General features: G+C 29.9%; 10 protein-coding genes across 10 annotated transcripts, besides 2 other annotated features; 6 read left to right on the forward strand and 4 right to left on the reverse strand.

The window, feature by feature from the left end:
* Positions 1-1,745: 1,745 nt before the first annotated feature.
* TVAGG3_0986560 (ankyrin repeat domain-containing protein 61 family) lies at positions 1,746-3,356 on the forward strand (the record flags this gene model as incomplete). Its single annotated transcript, XM_001582547.1, has 1 exon — positions 1,746-3,356. One exon carries the CDS (start codon positions 1,746-1,748, stop codon positions 3,354-3,356), a length of 1,611 nt encoding a protein of 536 aa, XP_001582597.1.
* A 125-nt stretch (positions 3,357-3,481) lies between these two features.
* Positions 3,482-5,241: a mobile genetic element.
* Positions 5,242-5,245: 4 nt separating this feature from the next.
* On the forward strand, positions 5,246-6,474 carry TVAGG3_0986580 (uncharacterized protein; the record flags this gene model as incomplete). The annotated part of the gene is made up of 1 exon (XM_001582546.2): positions 5,253-6,425. The coding sequence occupies one exon, from the start codon at positions 5,253-5,255 to the stop codon at positions 6,423-6,425; it is 1,173 nt and encodes a 390-aa protein (XP_001582596.1).
* A 205-nt stretch (positions 6,475-6,679) lies between these two features.
* TVAGG3_0986590 (TAG-278-related family) lies at positions 6,680-9,527 on the forward strand (the record flags this gene model as incomplete). Its single annotated transcript, XM_001582545.1, has 1 exon — positions 6,690-9,515. One exon carries the CDS (start codon positions 6,690-6,692, stop codon positions 9,513-9,515), a length of 2,826 nt encoding a protein of 941 aa, XP_001582595.1.
* Positions 9,528-9,632: 105 nt separating this feature from the next.
* TVAGG3_0986600 (uncharacterized protein) lies at positions 9,633-10,421 on the reverse strand (the record flags this gene model as incomplete). Its single annotated transcript, XM_001582544.1, has 1 exon — positions 9,633-10,421. One exon carries the CDS (start codon positions 10,419-10,421, stop codon positions 9,633-9,635), a length of 789 nt encoding a protein of 262 aa, XP_001582594.1.
* Positions 10,422-11,325: 904 nt separating this feature from the next.
* Positions 11,326-12,173, forward strand: TVAGG3_0986610 (uncharacterized protein; the record flags this gene model as incomplete). The annotated part of the gene is made up of 1 exon (XM_001582543.1): positions 11,334-12,131. One exon carries the CDS (start codon positions 11,334-11,336, stop codon positions 12,129-12,131), a length of 798 nt encoding a protein of 265 aa, XP_001582593.1.
* Positions 12,174-12,562: 389 nt separating this feature from the next.
* TVAGG3_0986620 (L domain-like family) lies at positions 12,563-14,077 on the reverse strand (the record flags this gene model as incomplete). Its single annotated transcript, XM_001582542.1, has 1 exon — positions 12,575-14,059. One exon carries the CDS (start codon positions 14,057-14,059, stop codon positions 12,575-12,577), a length of 1,485 nt encoding a protein of 494 aa, XP_001582592.1.
* A 182-nt stretch (positions 14,078-14,259) lies between these two features.
* TVAGG3_0986630 (regulation of microtubule-based process) lies at positions 14,260-15,223 on the reverse strand (the record flags this gene model as incomplete). The annotated part of the gene is made up of 1 exon (XM_001582541.1): positions 14,338-15,216. The coding sequence occupies one exon, from the start codon at positions 15,214-15,216 to the stop codon at positions 14,338-14,340; it is 879 nt and encodes a 292-aa protein (XP_001582591.1).
* Positions 15,224-15,241: 18 nt separating this feature from the next.
* Positions 15,242-15,368: a mobile genetic element.
* Positions 15,369-15,631: 263 nt separating this feature from the next.
* On the reverse strand, positions 15,632-17,445 carry TVAGG3_0986650 (protein ubiquitination; the record flags this gene model as incomplete). Its single annotated transcript, XM_001582540.2, has 1 exon — positions 15,632-17,445. A coding segment is annotated over one exon (1,814 nt), but the record flags the coding sequence as incomplete, so codon positions are not given.
* A 1,397-nt stretch (positions 17,446-18,842) lies between these two features.
* Positions 18,843-20,315, forward strand: TVAGG3_0986660 (uncharacterized protein; the record flags this gene model as incomplete). Its single annotated transcript, XM_001582539.1, has 1 exon — positions 18,883-19,923. One exon carries the CDS (start codon positions 18,883-18,885, stop codon positions 19,921-19,923), a length of 1,041 nt encoding a protein of 346 aa, XP_001582589.1.
* Positions 20,316-21,310: 995 nt separating this feature from the next.
* On the forward strand, positions 21,311-23,980 carry TVAGG3_0986670 (ankyrin repeat-containing protein DDB G0279043 family; the record flags this gene model as incomplete). Its single annotated transcript, XM_001582538.1, has 1 exon — positions 21,311-23,980. One exon carries the CDS (start codon positions 21,311-21,313, stop codon positions 23,978-23,980), a length of 2,670 nt encoding a protein of 889 aa, XP_001582588.1.
* Positions 23,981-24,073: the final 93 nt, after the last annotated feature.

Here is a 24,073-nt window from a genome sequence, read left to right on the forward strand (position 1 = left end):
ATGGACTCATAGAATGACTTTTGTTTGATTTCGAGATATATTATCATCTTCTAAAATATCCATACTTTACTTGATAACCCATATGTATTATCGTATTATGAAAATTAAACGAAAAATATGGCTCAAGACGAGTAAAATTCGATGCTAAAAAAGTAAATTGTTTAATGATTAGGGTGCTTTCAGGTATTTTTCTGAAGAAACACTTTATTCGTTTTTCTTTCTACATCTGTATATAAAACATGCACAAATAAGTATTTATAATTAAAAATATTATTCGAATTGGGTAATTAAATCGTTAGATCTTAGATTTTATTAATCATTTCTTCTTAAAATGAGACTGTGGTAATGGTAACTGTGTATGAGAGTTGGAGTATTGTTAAATTGCGCGAAATGTTGATAAGTTTCAAAAACAATTTGTAGTATGTTCAAGTATATTAGAATTTAATAATATGTGATAACATCGACTGCAAACAATCGATTTTAAGTGATTGATGAAAATCGATATCAATATTTAAAATTTTCGGGGGTTTTTTGACTGATAGCAATTGCTTTGGACACCTAAAATGAAGTTCTCCTTGGTGAGTTTCTCCAAATTTTTTCCATTTTAGAAAAAGCCTATGCAATTTTCTAGAAAATGATAACGTTTTTTTCAATTCTCGATTTTTTTGGAAAAATGAGGTTAATTTTTTTTGAAAATTTATAATTTAGAGAGAAATAAACCATTTTCATTGTGTTATAAATCGATAAAACCTTTTTATTTTTGCTATTCTATAATATTTCTACTAAAATATATCACTTATACAGCAAAATCATATATAACTATTTTTCAAAGATATAGAAAAGAAGAATATATTCCTAAATTATAAATCAGTCATAGTTTACTATCAAAAATAATATATTATTCTATATAGCTAACCATCCATTGTTAGCAATTATTTCTGGTTCAAATTAAGGATTATCTTCACATGTTTAGAAAATATTGTAAACGTCTAGAAAACAATCAATAATATCATGATTTTATTAACAGATGAGTTCAAGATATATATTGTGATTTGATTTTCGATAATAAATCTGAATCAAATGTATATTAAACTCGCACATTTAGTCTTCTTATCATAATAATGTTATTAGTTAGTGACTATGGCTACAAAACAAGCAACATTAGATCTGTATCTCATAATCAAACGGAAGTTAAGCTAAGATATTTGAGATTTTATCACCTGGTAGTATGCATGATACTATACCAGAATGACTAGTCAATCTGTTGTTTTAATATCGTTTTAATTTTTTTATGCCAAAATAGTACTCTGACTATCATTGGTAATACGTAAGGTTGCTACTGTTGTAATATTTCGAAAAAATAAAGGTATCAACTTTAATGCAAGATATGATGAGTTGAACATCGAATAATTGGGTTTTTGTAATACTAATATTCTTTAGTCCCTAATAGATCATTGTTTCATACTAATAACGTGGATCAATTCCGTTTCAATGATCAGATAAAGCAGAAACAATATACTCAGGTGCCACTTTTTTGGTCAAAAAAATGAGTTCCCCCCTTTTATCTTAATTAAAACAATCAATGAAATAACTTTAAATTTGATAAAATCAAAACGAAATATGTCTCTCTTTAAGATTATTTAGCATTTGTTGACTGAAAATCATATTCTTGTATAAAATTATGATTGGGAGACAAAATGAAGTGAAGTGGATTAAAAAAAGCCACCTTCATTTTCAAAATTATAATGAGTGAAATTATTGCCAAAGTATATGAATCACTGCAAACGTTCGATCCCCATTTTATTAAGATATATATCAATGATCATGCCTATGATACAAATCTTTATGTTGGGATGGCAATTTGCAGTAAAATTAAAAACCAAATTTATTTCAATCGATCTACAAAAGAATTCAGATTTTTTGCAGATATAAAAGATGGTAACACATACATTGTGCTCGACAAGATATTGAAGCTGCAAATTCCAGAAGATATCAATGAAAATGTAGCAATTGACTTTTTCAAACTCGGAGAAGTATTGCAAAGCGATTATTTAATATCTTTATTCACTAAAAGATTTAAAAATGATGAATACACAAAAGAAAACATATTCATAATGATTAAATATTGCAAATATATTGGTTACAATAACAAAATATTAGATTTCATATGCGAAAATATTGATTCAATCAACCATAATGATCTCATAGATTCAATTGTTGAAATCGGATTGGATTTTGCAGAACAATTAATCATACATTTCAATAAAAATAATAAAAATCCAAATGACATCATTTTCTCTCTTGCGAATAAATGCTCTGCATTTATTGAACTCGTGTCATATCTCAGTGACGAATATATTGAAATAAGGAATGCAAACCAATTTTTCAAAGCTATATCCACAACAAATGGTCAATCATCAATAGTATCGATTTTCAAGTCTTTGATAGATAAAACTAATGAAAAAGACATAAGAATTGTAGAAGTAAATCAAATGAATAAATCAATAAATTCCAAGAATGAAGAATTAAGAAGAGAAAATGATTCACTTCGCCAGGATAACTCGAAGCAATATAATGAAATATTAAAATTGAAAAATGAAAATGAAAAATTGAAGAAAGACAGTTCAAAACTTAATGAAGATATCATAAAACTAAATGATGAAGTGACAAGGTTAAAAAGAGAAAATTTATCTCGAAAGGATGAGATCGATCAATTAACAAGGCAGAATAAAACAAAATCATCAGAAATAATAAGTTTGAGATCTGAAAATTCCGATAGAAATGATATTATTAAAAAGATTGGAGAAAATCTACCAAAAATTAAGAAAATTAATAATATGAAATTAGATAAACCAGCATTCCAAGAAGTTTATAGAATAATTAAAGAAGCTTCAGATGAAGGAGATTTGGCAACCATATATTATTATTATTATAAATTCAAAAAACAAGTTGTGGAGCCGAAAATGGCTAATTTATGTGTTTACATCACTTCGGCAATTAGAGGACATATTGAATTAACTAAAACTTTTATAGAATTTGGGGCAAATAAATTTGCAACAGATGGTATAACAGGCAGAACTTTTATTCATTTTTTCGCTGCAACAGGAAATATTGATGCTATTAAATACTTTATGCAATATAACTATGATTTGGATAAGCCAGATAACGATGGAAATACTCCTCTTCATCTAGCCGTAATTAATAACTATTATAATATTGTTGAGTACTTTTGTCATCATCAAAATATTAGATATTTTTATATACATTTATTGGTTAATAATGATGGTGAAAATTCAATAGACATTGCTAGGCGCAAAGGTTTTGATCGCATCAGAGAACTTTTAGAAAGCATCTAAAGATTATTGTAGTTAATTGATATATATTGATTGCTTAAATATACTTCAAATAATAAAATTATTTACTTTAGTTTTTTATACACTAAAAGATTAGTTGGTGAAATTTCTATAATATCAAATGCATTGGGGAGAAGCTTCCTAAACTTTTTAATTCCATAAATATGGTCATTATCTGGAATAAAGAGTTAAGCGTCATATGTCACTTTTTGTACTAAGGAAACATCGACTTTATGCGTTATGACTTTTCGATGAGGAAACAAGTGTTCACGTATTATAAACTTCCTTATTCCAATAAACCGACCCTAAACATAATTAATTCTAAGCATGATAATGGTCTCTTTTCTATGATAACCAATTCAATTTGGTTATCATAGTAAAGCACCAAAAACTGGAATAGGAATAACCGCACTTAAACAGGAATAGGCAGTGTGGAAACTAGAGAAGACTCAACTGATTTTTTAAGCAACTCTTCTTGCCGATTCAAATCTGCTTTGCTAATCATTGTATATTACTATATTCTGATTAGGATACTTTAACGCTTGATGTATGCACATCATTCTTTTAGCTGATTTCTAAAATACAATCTTCTATTAACTTTGAAATTTCTTCAAAAGTTATAGTAATTCCATAGTTCATTCGTAAAATGTTATTAAATAGCTCTGACTATTCCTTTGCACGCAAAATGAGGTAGTATTTTTTGAATTTTTTACTCAAAATAAAACAAAATCTACCCAATTTTATACCACTAAAGCCTATATTGACACACACATATATAAATCTCTATTGTTATAAGATAAATTTGAAAAAATAAATTTTTTTCCTAAAATGTAAAATTATACTTGTATTCAAAGAAAGTAGATCGTTTATAAGGAAGGTATTATATATTTGGGGAGAAAATCCCTTACAATATACAAAAATATGAAAGAATATTCAATCATCAGGAAAGAGCTTAGTACTAACCATTTGTGAGACGTTCATATAATATCTTTTTCCTTTTTGGGGTTTTTAATAGGATTATCCATTTCCCTGCATTGACTTTAATTCATTCTTGATGATCTGAGTATACATGATCATTATCGAACGTTTGCCATACTCTTCCACAGTTAATGATTGCTGAAAAATGAATAGTACTGAATAACAGCTGGAATTTCATAAGTATTTTGCGTATTTATACTGATTTAAACATAAAATACTCATACAAAATGCAAAGTTTTTAAAAACAATCAATAAAAGATTTTAAATTAGATAAAATATCATATGTCACTTCTTTTTTCATCTGGATAATAAAATTGATAAATTTTTTTCTAATTAAAGATAAAGATGCATTTATAGTAGTAGAAAATTAATTTCTAGACTAAAGCTTGTTTATTGTCACCGTTTTAAGTCTAAATTTATAGGAAATGGTTATTTTATTATGCATTAAAAGTTCTTCTATAAAATTAACATTAAAATCATCTTTCGCCTAAGAGTAATAACAAGGTTATGCAAATTTTATTGAAAATAGTACGAGAATTTTGTTTGAAAATATAATATGGTTAAAAATAGGGAATGGATGTATGAATGTTCCATATTTATTTTATCCGAGTTGCTTCATGATTCCATATTGCCGATTCCTATTCCAGTTTTTGGTGCTTTACTATGATAACCAAATTGAATTGGTTATCATAGAAAAGAGACCATTATCATGCTTAGAATTAATTATGTTTAGGGTCGGTTTATTGGAATAAGGAAGTTTATAATACGTGAACACTTGTTTCCTCATCGAAAAGTCATAACGCATAAAGTCGATGTTTCCTTAGTACAAAAAGTGACATATGACGCTTAACTCTTTATTCCAGATAATGACCATATTTATGGAATTAAAAAGTTTAGGAAGCTTCTCCCCATTTTTCCTTTATGACTGCATTTGCTAAAATTATTGAAGGTCGCGCCTGTAAAGTCCATACGTTTAGTCTGAAAATTACTTCTTTCCGAACCCAGAAACAGTCTCAGATGGAAGCTTTGCAAACACAAGGCCAAGCTCTTATTGCTGAACGGCAACGAGCTATTGATGAGATAAATGCTAAAATTGATGATGCAGAAAGAAGATTAGCAACAATGAGAAGTAAAGTTTCTCTAAAATATCAAGAATTAGGACAATTAATAAAAGCACAAGAAGCAAAGGCAGCTCATGAAGAAGAGGAAGAAGATGATAACAACGATATACAAGAAATAATTGAATCAAATAAGAAAGAAATCGAGTCTTGTCGCGAGCAAAATAAGATAGAAATCAAATCCCTTATGGAAGAATATATGGCAAGAACAAAAGCAGCCGAAAAATGGGCAAGAGAACATATTGAAGTTCTCAAGCACGAAAAAGAAGAAGAACTTTCAGCATTGGAAGAAGAGCTAAAGCAAGCTAGAAAAGACTATCAAAAATCTGCATCATCTTCAACAGTAAATCTCAATAAAGTTCGAGAACAAAGTATGAAAGCATCAAAGGAACACAAAAAGCGAATAAAATATTTACAGGAGCAAATATCAAGTAGACTTGCACAATCTCGTAGCGAAGTCAGAGATATTAAAGCAAAGATTAACGAAACATTATCAACAATCGAAATGAGAGAGCTTGAACATCAAATCTCACTTCATAAATTGGAAGATGAAATGAGTGAACGTGAAAAATGCTACAATGAATATCTCAATGCTCTTAATTCTCAATATAGTGCTGCAAAGAAGCATATTGAACGTTCAATGGAGTCAGCCGTTTATCAAGCTCAAGCTGCAGCATCCGTTCAAAAGCGTCTCGAGAGATTCCATGAGAAGCAGTTGCAGATTTCCAGATCAGACAAAGAGAAGTTGAGACAGTCTGTCGGAGCGACTAAAACGCAAAGTAACATAACTATCCAGCAGACATCAGACATTGCTGCCAAAGTTCAGGAGATAAAGAGACAATATGAAGATACAGAAAGAGATGATATGATAATTTTAGACCAAATCAATGAACTTGAGACAGAAAATAAGCAACTTGAAGCCGAACTCAAACAGCTTCAAGTTAAAGTTTACGGAGAACCTGAAGAAGAAAACTAATTTGTTATATTTTTATTTGAAGTAAATATATCGTATTGTTCTGTGATTATATTAAGTTCCTCTTTAAAAATAGTTATACTATTGTTTAACATATTCTATTTCATTTGGAAAAAGCAATAAAATTTGTTACAAACATTTTCTTTTGAAAAATGTACGTTTAAAAATTTAAAATATTTTGATCAAGTATATTATACAACAATCGAAATTTGGCAAGTAATTGATCCTAAATTTGTCAAATAGTTCAGAAAATTTGAAATAACTTGAATGAGTTTAGCTGCCCGAGCAATTCGGTTCAACGTAAGCAAAAAAATCTCGCAGCTAATGAAGGTTATTTCACTATTTTCATCACAACTTGCGGAAAAGAAGCATCAAAAAGAATATCTGGAAAATTATTACAACCAAATATGGGCAGATTTAGCAAGTAAATACGAAAAAGATATCACTCCAATACTTCAAGAAGCTTCTACATGTAACTCAACAATTTCCAACGAAATTTCAGAATTATTTAATTCTAAATTTAATGAATTGCATCATTCATTCATGGTAAATCAGCAAAATCTAAGTGACCAAGTAAATCAAACATTTATTCAATCTCAATCGGAAATTTCAAAGTTTGTGGCAGAAATCACAGAAATATCTTCAAAATTACTTAGAAATCAGTCAGCTTATGCAAATTGTGCAGTTAGGATCGGACAAATACTTGAAGACCCTTCATTAAAACAGAAATATTTAAAAGAATTACAAAATATTGAAGAAGAATCGACTAAAAAATATAATGAGTACGAAAAGCAAGCAGATGCAAGATTAAAGGAGTTGAATGATAATCATTTAAAGGAAATGAAAGCATTAAATTCAAGATATATGGAAGATACTCCTGAATTGATCAAATTTAATGAATTTCTCAAAGAAACACGTTCAAGAGTATCAATAAATAAAGATATATTAAAGATTTCCTCAGATAAATATCAAGAAGTATCACAAGATCATTATTTCAATGATTTGCAGGCAAAAATCAACTCTGAAATTAGCAATTTGATTAATTCAAAAGAAACATATAAAGAAAAGCTTCAAAGTAAGAGAGATCGAACAGAAAAACTCGAATTAATGCATAATGAAATGATTAAAAAATTAACTGAAGAGCTCAAAGCAATAAAAGCTTCAAATGAACTAAAATTGCAGAAAATGTGCCGAGAAACCGAAGAAGTGCTTAAAAATTTTCGAGATGAAGAAAAAAAGTTGCTTGATGAGCAATATGCATCATTAGGATCATATGATGCTTCAATACAACAACTCCAAAAGCAGTATATAGAAGAGGAAGAAGCATTAAAGCAAAAAATTGAATCTACAGAAAATGTAACTAAAAAACTTTTGAATGAGAAAGAAAAATTAATTCTAGAAACACAGAAATCATTTGAAATGGAAGAAGAAATGTTACAAAGGGATAATTCACAGTTAATTTCTCGAAATCAGCAATTACTCAAAAATGCAACAGCAAATATGAAGACAATGGAAGAAAATACTGTTGCTAGATATCGTGCAATACTGTTGCAAATGAGATCTGACTTTGAGAAAAAATTAATTTCTGATAACACGGAAATATCAAATGCAAGAGCAAATCTGCAAAAGTTTAAAGAAGAAAAAGATACACAGATTAGTATTGTTAAGCAGAAATCCAATAATTTCGATCTTGAAACTAATAATATTAATACAATTCAAAAACAGAAATTTTTGGATGCTGAAACTAACTTAGAATCAACACTAAATCAGAAATACCAGGATTATACAAATGAAAGAACTCAAAAATTATCTTTTGTTGAAAAATCAAATTCTATGCTAGAAAATAAGCGAAGGGAAGAGTTAGCAGCTAACTACGACAAAGAAATAGAAAATATAAAGAAAGAAAATCAAGAAAATACGGAAATTTCTCGTTCTGAAGAGAGATATAAAAAAGAATACGAAGAATTAAAGAAACAACTTGACTCAATAACTCCTCCTGCCAACAAATCATTTGCTACTTATGATAAAACCATTAAAGATATTACTAATACCATTTCCAAGACAAAATTAGAAATTGAAGATGAAAAAATCAATATGAAGAATCAATGGAACACAATGATTGAGAATGAAATTAAGCGTCATACAGATACAAGTTCATCTGGATCTTCAGGAAGAGCAAAAGAGCAAGTTAAGAAAAATTTGATGAATAGAATTCAAGAAATAGCAGCCGAAACAGAAGAAGAAAGTAGAAAATTGCAAGACAAACTAAAGCAAATAATGGCCAAGCATATGAATGATATTGTTGAACTTGAAAGCAAGAAATTACAAATTTCAAATGAAGAAGAGATCAAGAAGCTTCAAATTGAACTTGACTATCAAATCAAAAGATGTGATGAGCTAATTTCAGAAGCTAAACGTCAATCGAAGAAAGAAACTGCAGAATTTCAGATGAAAATTGAAAATATGAAGAACGATAATGATTCTAGAATTCTGACATTGGAAAATGACAGTAAATTCATGGAAAACAAAATCAAAAAGAAATTGGAAGATATGAGAATTTCAATTTCGTTAATTTCCCAAAAAGAAAAAGAAGAAGCTAGTAAAATCAAAGCAGCAATAGAAACAACAATATCCCAAGAAAACCAATCGTTCCAATATCATTCTAAAGAAATTAATGATGAAATCTCTAAACAACAGCTGAAAATCCAACAAACAAAGAAAGACAGTGATGACACTATTAGGCATAGAATTGAATCGAATAACTATGAACTTCAGAAATTCGAATCAAAGCTAGTTGACGAAAATGAGAATGTTAAAGACAATTGGCAAGCATTAGAACTATTTTATAATGAAAAAATCGAGGTTTTAGAGAAGAAGAGAGATGATTTGATTGAAAAATTCAATACACGACCAGGAAGAGCGAGTGACTTGGAAAGAATTGAATTATTGACAGGTAGATTGAAGATAATACTAACCCAGCTCAAAAATAATACAAGAGATCTTGTAGAATATAAGAAACTTTTAATTGTCAAAGAAAAAGAATATAATGAAAAATTTGGAAGAAAGCCAAATGTTGGCGTTCTTATTGAATAAATTGTTTGTAAGTATATATCGTATATATGATATTGGTTTGAAATAATTTTTGAAAATTCAAAATAATAGAAGTTATATTACATTTATAACAAAACATTACAAAACATCAGTAATAAATCAATCGAAATAATTAAAATCTCTATTGAGAGAAGAAGAAAATTGTTGCTTGAATGTTCTTCTTCCGTTTTTGTTGCATGTTCCATCACCATCGTAAAATCTCGTATGAGAAAGCTGAGCCACAACTTCTTCTGGAGGGCGAATAGCTTTCATCGGCTTTGGTGCAACTTTTCCTTCAGAAGACAAACTGTTAACAATTTCGGTTAATTGCCTTTCTTTTTCAACATGCATTGTGGAATTATGAACTCTATCTCTAAGACCACTAACCGAAACGCGTAATGTGGGGACATTTATCGGCTTATCGTAAGAAAGAGTACTGAATGACCTTGTATCAGAAGGGGTATTCATATTTCTTGTTTGCTCAAGCTTGTAATTATCGTAAACTTGACCAGATAGTCTACTCTTGAGACGATCGTTAAATGGGGTCATGTATCGTTCTTCCCAATCATGATGTATTTGAGCAATCTTTCTTTGGTGATTATCTGCATAAATATTTAGGTTGTTTTCCATATTTTTCAAAAATGTTTCTTCATTATGAATTGCAGCGTATTTAGCTGTTGAAAGAGGTTCTTTCTTTACTCTATGACGAGCGAGAGCCATTGTTGTTTTTGGCCTAATGCTCTTCATATTTGTAATTGGAGGTGGAAAACCTGTTAAATCGAAAGCAGGCTCAAGCTTTTTCTTTGATGTACTGTCAAGAGCAGGCCTTCTGGATGTAATTATAGGGCAATTTCCAACCAGAAGGAAATTTAGTGATTCGTTTGAGTGAACTTTGACCTCAGAACGCATCGACTAAAAATACGTTTTTTGGAATCATTACATTTCAGATCTCATTTGATGTAATAATTAAGCTTCTTTGTATTGCAAACGTATTTTGAATGAGAAAACATCATCAATTCAAAATGCTCAATGGCGGGATTTTTGTGTTTGATAAATATTTCTTCTTTGACATTATGAATCTTCATAAAATACTTATCTTCATATATCAAACCAGATGGAACCGATCAAATTCTTCATTTTTCTATCAATGAGAGTTTAAATATAGAAAATTGATCTGTGTTAGGATTAATTCATAGGGAAAACATTGTGATGCTAAAAATAGATAGATACCTGATCCCTGACGAAAGTTTTATAAAATTTTCAGTCAAGTCTATATTCTTAGAAGGATGAGATGCCATACTTAAGTTCTTGCTTTAATGATCCAAATTTAATATAAATACATCTTCATTTCATGTCAATGATAAAAGTAAAGAATTTTATTGGTTGAAGGAAACTATAGACAGACCAACAATTGAAAATCAGCCAAAGATTACTAATTAAAAGCATATAGTTTCTTCCGAAAATCCAAATCAACCTTCTCTTTTAAAAATATTATTCTTTCAATTTATTGAATTTTTAAAACTTCAGGATTTCGGCAATATAACTGAATGTATGACTTGTTCATTTAAAAAAAATTAAGAGCAACAACCTTAATCCATTCAAAATTCAACAACCATTAACCACATTTTAGGATAATCTTCAAATGTATAATATTAATTTAATTTTTCTGTACAAAAGAAGATCAAGGCAAAAATCGGTTTTGCCAATTTCAATTTATGGATAACATTTTAAAATTAATGTATATTCTATGTATATTAAATCTTGTATCCAACGAACTGTCAAACTTGACAACTTTACATGGCAATGTCACAAAATTTTTTAATGACAACGAGTACCTCTAACTCCCTTCTTTTACTTGCTGTCAAGCGCAGTATGGCAGTTGGCGCTTACAAGCTTGCAACAAGCAACACATTTTCTTCATTTAATGCAGAATCTGCACTTTCTGTTGGAGAAGTTGCTGCTAATGAAATGTCAATGTTTATCGATGTCCTTATTGACGAAATCAATGAGGCCCTTCCAGTTTCATCATACAGAAAAGAGATTGCCGAATCCCTTGCAATTGATCGTGATTTCGAAACATACCAATGGGGAGAAGCTTCACAATTAGTTTGCGACTCATTCTACGCTAACAACAAGGGTACATTCAACACCTTCGTTTATTCTTTCAACCCTCTTGGCAATGGAAATACAATCCAAACCGAATACATGAGAATCGATCTTAAGTTCACACTTGCTGATATTTGCATTTGCCTTACAAAGTGCAAGAAGAACTGGTTCTCATCCCGTACATTCATCGAGAGAAGATATATCAAACCATCAGTCAACTTCGCTGATTTCGTTTGCTGCCTTTCTATTGCTATTTCACCAATTCTTGCAGTTGGTCTTCCAGTTCAGACACCAGCCAACGCTGCTGACGAACTTAAGGCACAAGCCGCTCAAGTTCCAAACACAATGCCAAGCGATGCTCCACGTCGTACAATTTACAACCCAATGAAGAAGATGAACGTTGTCGTTACAGATCCACGGGTTCTTAAGCTTCTTCCAGGTTTCTGGGAAACAGTTACAACCAAGGATGTTGTTGCTGCAACAAACTCTGCTAAGTGGGAATTTGACCAGTAATAAGTTAATTTCGTGGTAAATTTCATTTATAATTCTTTAAAATTTGGATTATTATTTTTTCAATTTGATTATTTTCATAATCGATGACATGTATTTTAATACAAATCAAAAAACACATATTTATCTTAAATATCTAAAAACAACGTTAAGATGAAATTTATTGCGTGGAAAAATCTAATAGAAATTGTATGAATTATGGAAAAATTCAATGTATGAAAGAAAGTTGGAAATTTAATATATGAAGATATTGAAAAATACGATCTGAAAAAGATCATATTTTTTCTTTTTCCAGAACTGTCATAATCCATTAATATATTAACTTCATTACTGAGAACTATTGTACTGCCATTGGCCTTAATTATGGAAAACATTTTGTTAAAATTAGATATAAACAAAAACAAAAGTTTATTTTATAGTTTTGATATAGTTCTATAGAATTTCAATTAAACATCAGATTTCTTTGGTTCTGATGGTTCGCCGGATTCCTCTTCATTTATAATTTCATCATATTCTTCGTTTTCCGTATCAGCATTATTTTTATCATTATCAATAACAGAATCATGTTGATTGCTTTGTTCATTGTCTGGTTTTTCCTCCTCTTCTTCATTTGGTTGCTCAGTTCTTTCGTATTGTTTACGCAATTCCGAAAGTTGAGCAGCTACATCCCTGACTATAGCGTCCGGAACGAAAACAGACATATCTTCACTAGCAACAACCTCGTTACAGATAACGGCAATGCTTGGTCGAGGTTGTTCCCTAATTTGGGATTGGAGCTTTGATCTAGTTAATATCTTTTCTGCAACTGAAGGTATTAATGTAGTAAGACGTGTTGTAGCCTCTAAAAGTTCTTCATTTGGTTCAACAATTTTATCATCTTCATTATCTGTCTCATTGTTAACAACTCTTAATGGATTAAGAGATGATATAACTTTCCCTTCGATTAAAAGCGGTCTAAGAGTTGGTGCAAGTTTAAAAGCGTTATGTCTTAATTTTTCTGTAACTGGGGAATTATTAATGGAAATAATAGATCCAACATAATGTTTAGCACCTTTGTTGTCAACTTTCTCTTGGATGTTATCGAACGCAATTAAAGTCATTAACTTGAAATTTCCATTTTTGGAAATTAGGCATTTGAGCATTGATACCCATTGCAAGCTCTTGCAGTAGCATGCTCCTTTAAATGATCTAATATAGTTTTCATCAAGAATTAAAGAAGTTAGATGAGGCAGTTGATTCATATTTTCAAAATTGACGAGCCTGTTATGGGTTAGATTCAGAACACGAACAATTGATTTGCCATCATCTTTAACATTAGGAAACTTAACTAATTTCTCATTTTGTGAATTAATTGTAAGTTGTTTTGGTCCTTTTAGCTGAGGTTTGAACTTTTCTTTATTGAGTTTTGATGTCTTATTAAATTCAAGTTCGCTCTTTCTAGTCTGTCGCTTTTGAGTTTTTGCTGGTTGTTGTTTTGGAATTTCAGAGTCCGATAATTCGCTTAGATTTTCAATTTCATTCTCTATTTCATTTTCTTGTATAGGTTTTGCGTTTGATTTCTTTGTTATTGGGATTTCTTCTTCTTCGTTAGCATCTTTTGGAGTATTCTCAGAATTAGATTGTGAACTTAATTTTTCAACAGGTTTAACTGTTTTTATTAAATCGTTATCTGAATTATCAGCTATAACGTCTAATGTATCATTTTCAATTTCATGAATTTCATCACTCTGATTTGTATTTTCATCACCATTTTCTTTGACTTCTTCCTCTTCATCTATTTGTTGATTTTCATCATCTGATAATTTCATTTCAGTTGTATTTTCTTTGGTTTCTTCCTCTTCCTCTAATTCAACACTAAAATTTTGTTTGTTTTGATTGGAATCTTCTTCATTCGAAATTTTATTTTCAGAAACAATTTCTTCTTCAGACATTTTGATTTTGTGACAAACGTCCAAAACAATTTATCTTTAAACTAATCATAATTAAATCTACTTACTAATGCATATATTTTTTAATCAGATTTTTAGCTCTAGAATCATTTTTCATGAAGCAAAATGTATAATTGAGACAATCTCTTATTTAATTTAACATGCTTAATAACCTTAAAGATTTAAACAGAAATCATTAGTAATTGGCTTTATTAGAAACAATATTAAAATTTTATTAAAATTTTCATTAAAGTTTTTACTTTGGTATAAACAAAATTCATTTAAATTCTTAATATGCCAGCTGAATATGAAACGCTTGAATCATGTTTGCTCTTTGCATGGCTTGATTGAGAATAATGAGGGAATTCAGCATCGTAATTAACGAGAATTTCCATGGCCATTGTAATTGGAACATAGCCACATATTGTATTTTCAGTTTCAGAAATGTATTTTGTAAATCCTTTTGGATCATGATCCTTTACGTATTCCCATGCCATTTTATCAAGTCTCTCGATTCTCTTGTAAACAGGTTCTGATTTCTCGATTTCCTTTGGAAGGTAGAAATAATCAAAATTATTGCCCCAATGACAGAAGTCAGATGAAATAACAAGTAGCGTCTTTGGATCGGAAATAATTGGTGTGAGAGCTTCAACAACCTGCTTGTGCTGAGCTTCTTTGAGGTCTCCAATCATGATTGGAATGACGCTGAATGGTTTATCTCCGAAAACATATTTCAACAATGGAAGCTGCATCTCAAGAGAGTGTTCTTTTGCTGACTGATCGATAGATAAAACTTGGAATGAATCAGGATATTTCTGTAAAAGCTCGTCTGCAGCTTTTCTATCAATTGGAACTGTTCCATATGGAGTTTCGCAGCCATCAGCTGCAGCAATTGTACATTTTTTGACATAAATTCTATGTGAGGGCCCTAAAATAACAACTCTATCAAAATTAGAAGGATCAATTGCTTTATAAGCATATGAAGCTGTTGCAACACTATAAACGTAGCCTGCATGTGGTGCAATAATTGCTTTGACGATACCTTTCTTATCTTGGCTAACATTTGCATTTGAAAATGATTCGTCAAGCATTTCTTTAAGTTCTTGTCCAATTGGATACCACGATCCTGCATGATATGCTGGAACTACCTTAGTTGACATATTTCTGTTGATAAAAAAAAAAAAATTAAGGCTGCACTTACGCCCATCTGACTTTAATTCAAATTTTTGACAACGGGTGTGAAGCACCATTGAAATTTAACCTTAAACATCTGAATTGAATGCCCCGTCATAGGGGAGTAAGTGCACCCTTAAAGAACCAGAATGTTATACTTTAGACAGAAGAATATTGGTTTTGTATAAATCCAATATTCATATATTCGATAAATGAAAATACAACCGGATCAATCTAATATTACAATAGTAGGCTTTCTGGATGGCTAAATCAATCCAAAAAACGGAAAAGCTTTTTTCCCCTCAAATTCCTTTAGCACCATGTAAAGCAAGAAAATCAGTCATTGTTTCCCCACAATGACATACTGCTAATTTAAATGCTGTATTTCCAAATCCATCCATTTCATTTATATTTGCACCATGTGAAAGAAGAAACCTAACTATTGCCAGATTATTAGCTTCTGAAGCACAATGTAGAGCTGTTTGTCCAAATTCATCTTTTTCATTAATATTTGCACCATGTAAAAGAAGAGGTTCGTTTGTTTCGTTACTATTTTTATGACCTGCTGCATAATGAAGAGCTGTTTTTCCATGATCATCTTTTTCATTGATATCTATGCCATATGAAAGCAAAAGTTCAACTACATCTTTACAATTATTATTCGCTGCAAAATTAAGAGCAGTTAGTCCAATAGAAAATTTTTCGTTAATATCTGCACCATGTAAAATAAGGAATTCAACAATTTCTTTTTTATTTTCAAATATTGCATGACCAAGACATGACATTCCGTATTTATTTTTTCCATTGATATTTGCACCATGTGAAAGAAGAAGCTCAGCTACTTCTTTTTTATTATTTAATATTGCATAAAAGAGAGCTGAACTTCCATATTTATCTTTTTCATTGATATTTGCACCATGCGAAAGAAGAAGCTCAGCTACTTCTTTTTTATTATTTAATATTGCATAAAAGAGAGCTGAACTTCCATATTTATCTTTTTCATTGATATTTGCACCATGCGAAAGAAGAAGTTCGGCGGCTTTTTTACTACCTTTTATTGCTGCAGTATGAAGATAAGTTTTTCCTTGTTCATCTTTTTCATTGATATTGGCCCCATGCGAAAGAAAAGTCTCAACTATTTCTTTGTTATTTTCAAATATTGCAATATAAAGAGCAGTTCTTCCATTTTTATCTTTTCCATTGATATTTGCGCCAAGTGAAATTAAGAGTTCCACCATTTCGTTACAAGTACATCCTGCTGCAACATTAAGAGCCAGAACTCCATTTTTATCTTTTGTATTGATATCAGAACCGAGTGATAGGAAATATCTGCAAAGAGATGGAATTTCAAACATTGCTGAACGAACAAAAACGCTGTTAATATCATTTGTTTGGTCGAAATAAACTAAAAATGAATCAAGATTATTATACAATCCGCATTCAATCAAATTGATCTCAACATGATACTCATTCATTAAAAATGTTACGAAATCAATGTTATGTGAAATAATTGCATATTTCATACATTCTTTGTCTGGTTTTTGATCTTTCAAACATTCACTCATGATCTCTGAATTTCCACCTAAAAATGAAAGAATTAGACATAATGGGGTTATTTTTGATTCAAATTTCGTTCTTAATATTTTGAAACAATCAACTGCTCCATGGTAACAACATAATTCAAGTAATGAATATTCTTTGAAATCACCTGGATATAGATCACTTTCAAGTTTTTGTAGATCATCAAAATGTTCACTTCCCGTGATTGAAATAAATTCATTGAAGTCATTATTCATAATCGCCCTGAAAATCGGATCTTCTTTATGAATATCTAGATTAATTAATCTCATATTTACGAAATCTTGAGTTTTGTCTAAATTAATTCTATATTCGTTGTAAAATAGGAAGTTTGAAATAAGTGAAATACTGTTGACTTTTGTGACATCATAATCAGTAGATATGATTTTTGCAAGTTCTAAATAGAATTTAGCATAACGGTTTTTATATGGAATAATATCTAAAATATCCTTTATAATCTTTGGAGGAGGATATTTCCTTGTTTCAATTAATTCTATTTTGATTAATTTGTAAATTGAGTTAAGTTCTTCATTATTTCCGGTTTTCAGCCGATACAATGCATTATATATATTGATATGATATTTGTAGATACTTATCAATTCATCGTATTTTGTTGGAAGTATGGTTTGATTAGACATTCAAAAATTTAATAATCATTTTTATTACATTTTATCAAATACATTAAGGGTTTCGTTTTGCTAAAATTGTCACTTTTATAGCATATTTGTTTTTGGATGTTTTGCGAAACCAAAAAAAAAACTATGATATACAATGTGTGTGTAAAGAAAATACTTTATTTACTAGTTAAAAATCATTTGGTATTGATCAAGTTATTTTTTCTGGATAAGATATTATATGGATAATTGGATAGAAAATACAATTATATAATCTTGTACCTGGTTTAATTAAGCTAATTGTCATCAGAAACTTGTAATTTTTATGAATTTCAGATTTTCTTTTCATTACTGCTTTTCTTAATAGGTCAAGTTCTTATTTACATTATAAAGTATGATATTTACAAATATCAAGTTATCGTGTTTTTTGAGAAATTATGAGAAACAAACAAAAATGAAAAAGATAGGAATAGCAATGAATAGTGATGTGGGTATAGAAAATGTAAGAGATATGAATGAAAAGCAATCAATATTTAGGACATTGACCATAGATTTCGAAAAAAAATGCTGCATATTGAGCGAAAACTATGATTATATTATAAGGCTGTCATTTAAAGCATAATGAAACTATTCCCTTTTCATTTTAATCGAATAAGATAGTAAAGATTTTTGAATTAGCTAGAAACTGATGAGATGTTTTCACAAATCAGATTTTTAATCTCTATAATGCATAATTCACTCAATATCTCAATTTTGATATTGCGAGATATTTTTGCTATCGGTTTCGCAATTTTGACACAATAGCAAGAGGGTTCTATAAGCATTATTATCAACGTAGAATCTGAATATCATATCAGAAAATGTCGCAAATCTAACATTTACCCGACCAAATAGCAAAAATAATTGAATACTTTTCGCAAAAACTTTAAAAATCGATAAAAATATGAAATATAGATATTAAAGAGACTTTTTATATAATATTCATAAAGATTTTCCAAAAATATGATACCGCAAAATTAAAAAAGTGACGTCTTGAGTGGAGTCAAAGGTCGAAATTGCTAGCTAAATGTTTTTTTAGCGAAATTGCGTATTGTATGTTTTTTTCGCAAAACGAAACCCTTAAATACATATATATTTTTATAATTTATTATGAGAATGTACAATATTATGCATAATTTAAACTTTGATTATAAAAAATCCAACAAAATATTATGAATAATGATGAAGTTCATAAATGTGATAAATGACTCATGCGTATAATGCTATCTTATTTACATGGCACGCTAGGCACTTCGATTCTCTTATTTCCATCATTTTATGGTAAATTTTATATATATTGAAGAAGTTCATGGATAAAATTTGACCTATACACAAAGATAGAGTGATGATCAATATTTGTAAACATATAACTGTAAGTGCTGCGAGCCCATAAATTTAACAGCAAGATTTTTTAACGAAACTATGCGTCGCTCTCAGCAGACAAGAAATTCTACTAATTCCAAAGCTTCTCGATCTTCTAGGACATCAAGTTTTACTTCATCCATATCAACTCGCTCTTCGAAAATTGAAAAAAAGTATAATATACCAATTTTACAACTTAATACAATTATTTCAAACAATCGATCGCTTGATTCATGGAAAATTGCCTCTAAGGCACTTGTTTCTGGTCAAATTGATACAGATGACGCAAATCTTTTAAATCTCGTTATTAAAGATTTAGAAAGTCGATGCATAATTCTCGAAAAGGATGGATACATTCAAGAATCGCAGCAAATTAAAAAGTCACTCAATGGATTACATCAAAAACAAATTGAATTAACAGCTCAAATTCAAAAAGAACAAGCGGGTGCAGATCTATCACAAAAGCTTCATAAAATACAAACGTATGATTCGCTCGAATCCCAATCTATCAAAAATAAACTCCAAGAACTTAATATTAAATTAGATAATCAGCGTCAAGTCATTGAAAAGAAGCATGAAAAAGAGATAAAGCAACTCGATGCCGATTGGAAGAGCGAAAGCCGTAAGAGAAGATACGCACATACATCAGTCAAACTTCGTGAATTAAGAAGACAAGAATCTATTTTATTCCAGCAACGTAAGATGGATGAATACCAACGTGTTAAATCAATGGCTGATGAGCTAGAGATAAATGAAACAGAAAATGCCGTTAACAGATGGGAATCAGATTATAATTCAGCCAGAACATTACTTTTACAGAAACAAAAGAACGAAATAGAGACATTTGAACAATCTGCAGATACAAAACGTCAAGTTATTCTACATAGTTTTGAAAAACAAAATGATTTAATTTCAAGGAAGAAAAGAGCCATAGAAATCCAAAACATGAATACTAAAGAACAGATTAGATCGTGGGAGAAGAGAATGAGAAATAGCATTTGTGAAATAGCTCCTCCTCAAGCACCTTTAACCAGTAGAAGAGCTCCAAGACAAAACAATTTGCTCAAGTTACCACCACTTAAAAGTCATACAAGAAAATAAGTTTCTTCCTTGAATTCGTTGAGAAATAAATTAAAATCAATTTATATTCAAAGAAGAATCATTGGAATATTGATACATTTTAGCTTAAAAAAGCAAGAATTTCACATCATCTTCCTAATTAGAATTAAAAAATATGGACCATTATTTACACTTTGTAGTGTTCATCAACAGCTAGAGTAGTTTCGATTATTAGTCCATCAAACTAAAGAAATCTTCAAGAGACATTAGTTTTTAATCTGAAAGACTTAGTGAGTAAGTCAAATAGCATTGCTATGGAATTTAAATCACGCTGCGATCTTAAATCAGCTGCTGAGAATTCCTTTACTATGAATTGCAGAATTCGACTTAAATTTGTTTGTTTGACACCATAATTATATCAAATAAATATCCGGTTTAGTTTATATATTAATAATCTATCTATAAATCTCAACTACGAGAGATGATTTTTTTTATCTAAATGATAGATAATCTATTTGTTTTTAATTTGCTTCTATAGGGAGAACATTAATGCATGGTTGGATTAAAATATTATTTATTTTGAGTTTATTGTTTCTTGCTCGAGAAGTAATACATTTTCTCATTTCGAAAATAAAGGAATAATTGATTAAATTAACATCCAAATTCAATTGTTTGCAAAATTTATATTATAAACGACAAAGATTGAAGAAATACTCGCTAAATTAAATCATAAAATCTCCGAAATTGAAGAAATTTTCGCTAAATTAAATCATAACATCTTCCCACACTTAAACAACTTACTTCCGAAATTGAAATTAACTTCCAAATCGGCATCACTAAGCCTTTTAAAAAATTAACGCGTAAAATGTAAAGGAGGATGTTTTATTGTCGTCTGGAAAAAGTGACAAAATTATTATTGTCGTCTAAAAAGGTGACAAATTATTATTGTCGTCTGGAAAAGTGACAAAATTATCATTGTCGTCTAAAAAATAGATTTTTCAAGCATGTTTCGGTACCTAAATAAAGGAAGAACATCAATTCCATCTATGTATATAGTATGCAAACACGCATGATATATGGAGTAGCTCTTTATCTGGCTAAAAATCCTGTTATTTGAAAATTCGCATTGTCGTCTAAAACCGCCAGACGACAATAATAATACCCCAATGTAAAGTATTATTTATTTTTCAGAAAACAAATGTCCCATTATAATATCCTTATGGACTTGTATGGGGATATAGTTGACACTACAAGAGCATTATACAGAATAAATTCTTTCGATGAAGAAGTCATTTCTCGAATATATAAAGATATCGAAAATAATTTTTTTGAAACAATGAAGTTTCCAGCATTTCGGATTTTTGAATTAATTCAAACAGCATCAAAATATAATGCTAGATATTTTAAATCATACTTGTACATCTTTAAAATGTTTTATGAAAAGATTCCTCAGACACCATCAAGTAAGACATTGTCCATATTTCAATACTTCCTAAGAAAAGAATTTAACATTGATATTAATGAACAAAATAACCCAAAGCTTAAATTTTACGAAATGGAAAATTATTCTAGTGAAGTTCACTTAGAAAACACAATTTACAGGGCAATTATGGATGATAACAAAGAATTATTTATAGTATTTATAGAGAATGAAAGATTTGATAAAAATCAAAAACTTAAAAGTGATTTTTATCCTGAATCAGAAGAAGGATATTCATTACTTGAATTATGTTGTTATCATGGAGCTGTTGATTGTTTCAAGCTATTAATGTCAAAATTCAAATCAGAAATCACCCCAAAATGCCTAGAATTTTCATTTTTAGGGGGAAATCCTGAAATTATGGATGAATGTTTGAAAGAACAAAAACCAAATAAAGAATGCATGAAGTATGCCATTGCATCGCACAACATTGATTTTATCTCTTTTTTAGTGAAGCAATATGAATTAGAAATAGAATGTGATGCATGTCCAAATTTTTATAACCTTCAAGCATTATTTGTTTATTGTGATCAAAAAAATCTTGTTAACAAATGCTTTGTCTTATCTCCGTTATTTAATATTACATCACTTTGTGAATATTTTCTTGGACTTGGAGCTGATATCAATGCGAAGAACGAGGATGTCTACACTGCACTTCACACAGCAGCTATTAAAAACAGCAAGGAAATGGTTCAACACTTAATTTCACTTGGCGCAGATGTAACATTAAAAAATAGGGATGGATGCACACCACTTCATTTAGCCGCCGCATTTAATACTATTGATGTTGTAAGACAACTTATTTCAAATGGAGCAGACATAAAAGCAAAAGATAATTTTGGTCAATCAATTCTTTTTAGTGCTGCAGAAAATAATGATATCGAGGTCTTTAAACTTATTTATTCCTATGGCTTTTATATCAATGAAAGAAACATATATGGAGTTACTATTTTTGATTATGTATCGCTTAAATGTCGCAAAGAATTAATTGAATTTCTTATTACCCATGGAGTGGATGTTAACACAAAAGACAAGGAAGGGAAAACTCCACTCCATCGTGCTGCATTTTGTAATCGAAAAGATATAATGGAATTATTAATTGCCCATGGTGCTGATATAAATACAACATATAATGACGGAGCAACAATTCTTCATTCTTGTGCAAGTTTATATAATAACAATACAGATATAGCAGAAATTCTAATTGCATTAGGTGCAAACATCAATGCAAAAGATACATTTGGTAACACTCCTTTATTCTATGCAGTGAAATTAAATTGTAAAACAATTGCAGAGTTTCTTATTTTACATGGCGCTGAGATTGATTCCAGAGATCAAAGTTTGCAAACACCTCTACATTTTGCAGCAAGCAAAAATGCAACCGAATTAGCATCAGTCCTTATTTCTAACGGAGCCGACATAAATGCAAAAGAGAAAAATGGAAAGACTCCTCTTATATTTTCAGTACATAAGAATAATCAAGAAATGGTAGAATTACTTATAACGAATGGTGCAGATCCAAATTGTAAAGAAGAAGAATGGGAATTATCTGCTTTTCATATTTCAGTCCGGAATAATCAAAAAGAAATTTCACGAATCCTTCTTTTTAATGGCGCAGATATTAATGCAAGAGAAAGTTGTGGAAAGACAGCCTTGCATTATTCGGTAATCAAAAATAATCTAGAAATGACAGAGTTCATTATTATAAATGGTGCAGATGTTAATATCAGAGATAAAGATGGAAAATCTGCTCTACATTATGCAATACAATACAATTGCAATAATATTGCAGTACTACTTATCTCACATGGTGCAGATGTCAATGCCAAAGATAACGAAGAAAAATCTATCCTTCATTATGCAGCTTTTCTAAACCAGACAGAATTAGCAGAGATTCTTATTTCATATGGTGCTGATATCAATGCAAGGGATTATGATGGACAAACCCCTCTTCAGTATTCAATAATCCAAAAATCTAACGTTACGGCTAGGTTACTTATTTCTAAAGGTGCTGATATTAATACAAAAACGAATTCGGAACTCACAGCCCTTCACCTTGCTATTCAAGAAAATAACAAAGAATTAGCAGAAGTGCTTATATCCAATGGTGCAGATATCAATGCAAAAAGCAATATAGGATATACTCCTCTTCATACTGCCGCTGAAAATAATTTCAGAATAATAGCAGAGTATCTCATTTTACATGGAGCAGATATTAAGGAAATCGAGAAAAATGGACGAACTGCCTTTATTATCGCCACAGCATTTAATAGTAAAGAAACAGCAAAACTTCTTGTTTCATATGGTTCAGATATTAATTCAAAAGATATTCATGGATTTACTTCTTTTCATGTTGCAACATGTATGAATAATATCGAGCTGATACAATTTTTTATTTCAAATGGAGTAAATATCAATGAAAAAACTAACAATGGGGAAACAGCTCTTCATTTTGCATCATTAAAGAATTTTAAAGAATTGGCAGATCTTCTTATCTCAAATGGGGCAGATATAAATTCAAAAGACAATGAAGGTAACACACCTCTAAGATGTGCTCAAAGAAATAATAATAGAAGAATAGTGGAACTTCTTATTTCTCATGGAGCATATGATAGTTAATTAAACAATTGTCAAAATTAAAACATTTTTCTAAACCAGGGTTTTACATGGGGTGCAAAAAATGCACAAAAACGATTATTTAAAATTGAATCT

The sequence above is a fragment of the Trichomonas vaginalis genome, chromosome I (assembly GCF_026262505.1).
Source record: "Trichomonas vaginalis G3 chromosome I, whole genome shotgun sequence".
NCBI classification, from domain to species: Eukaryota; Parabasalia; order Trichomonadida; family Trichomonadidae; genus Trichomonas; species Trichomonas vaginalis.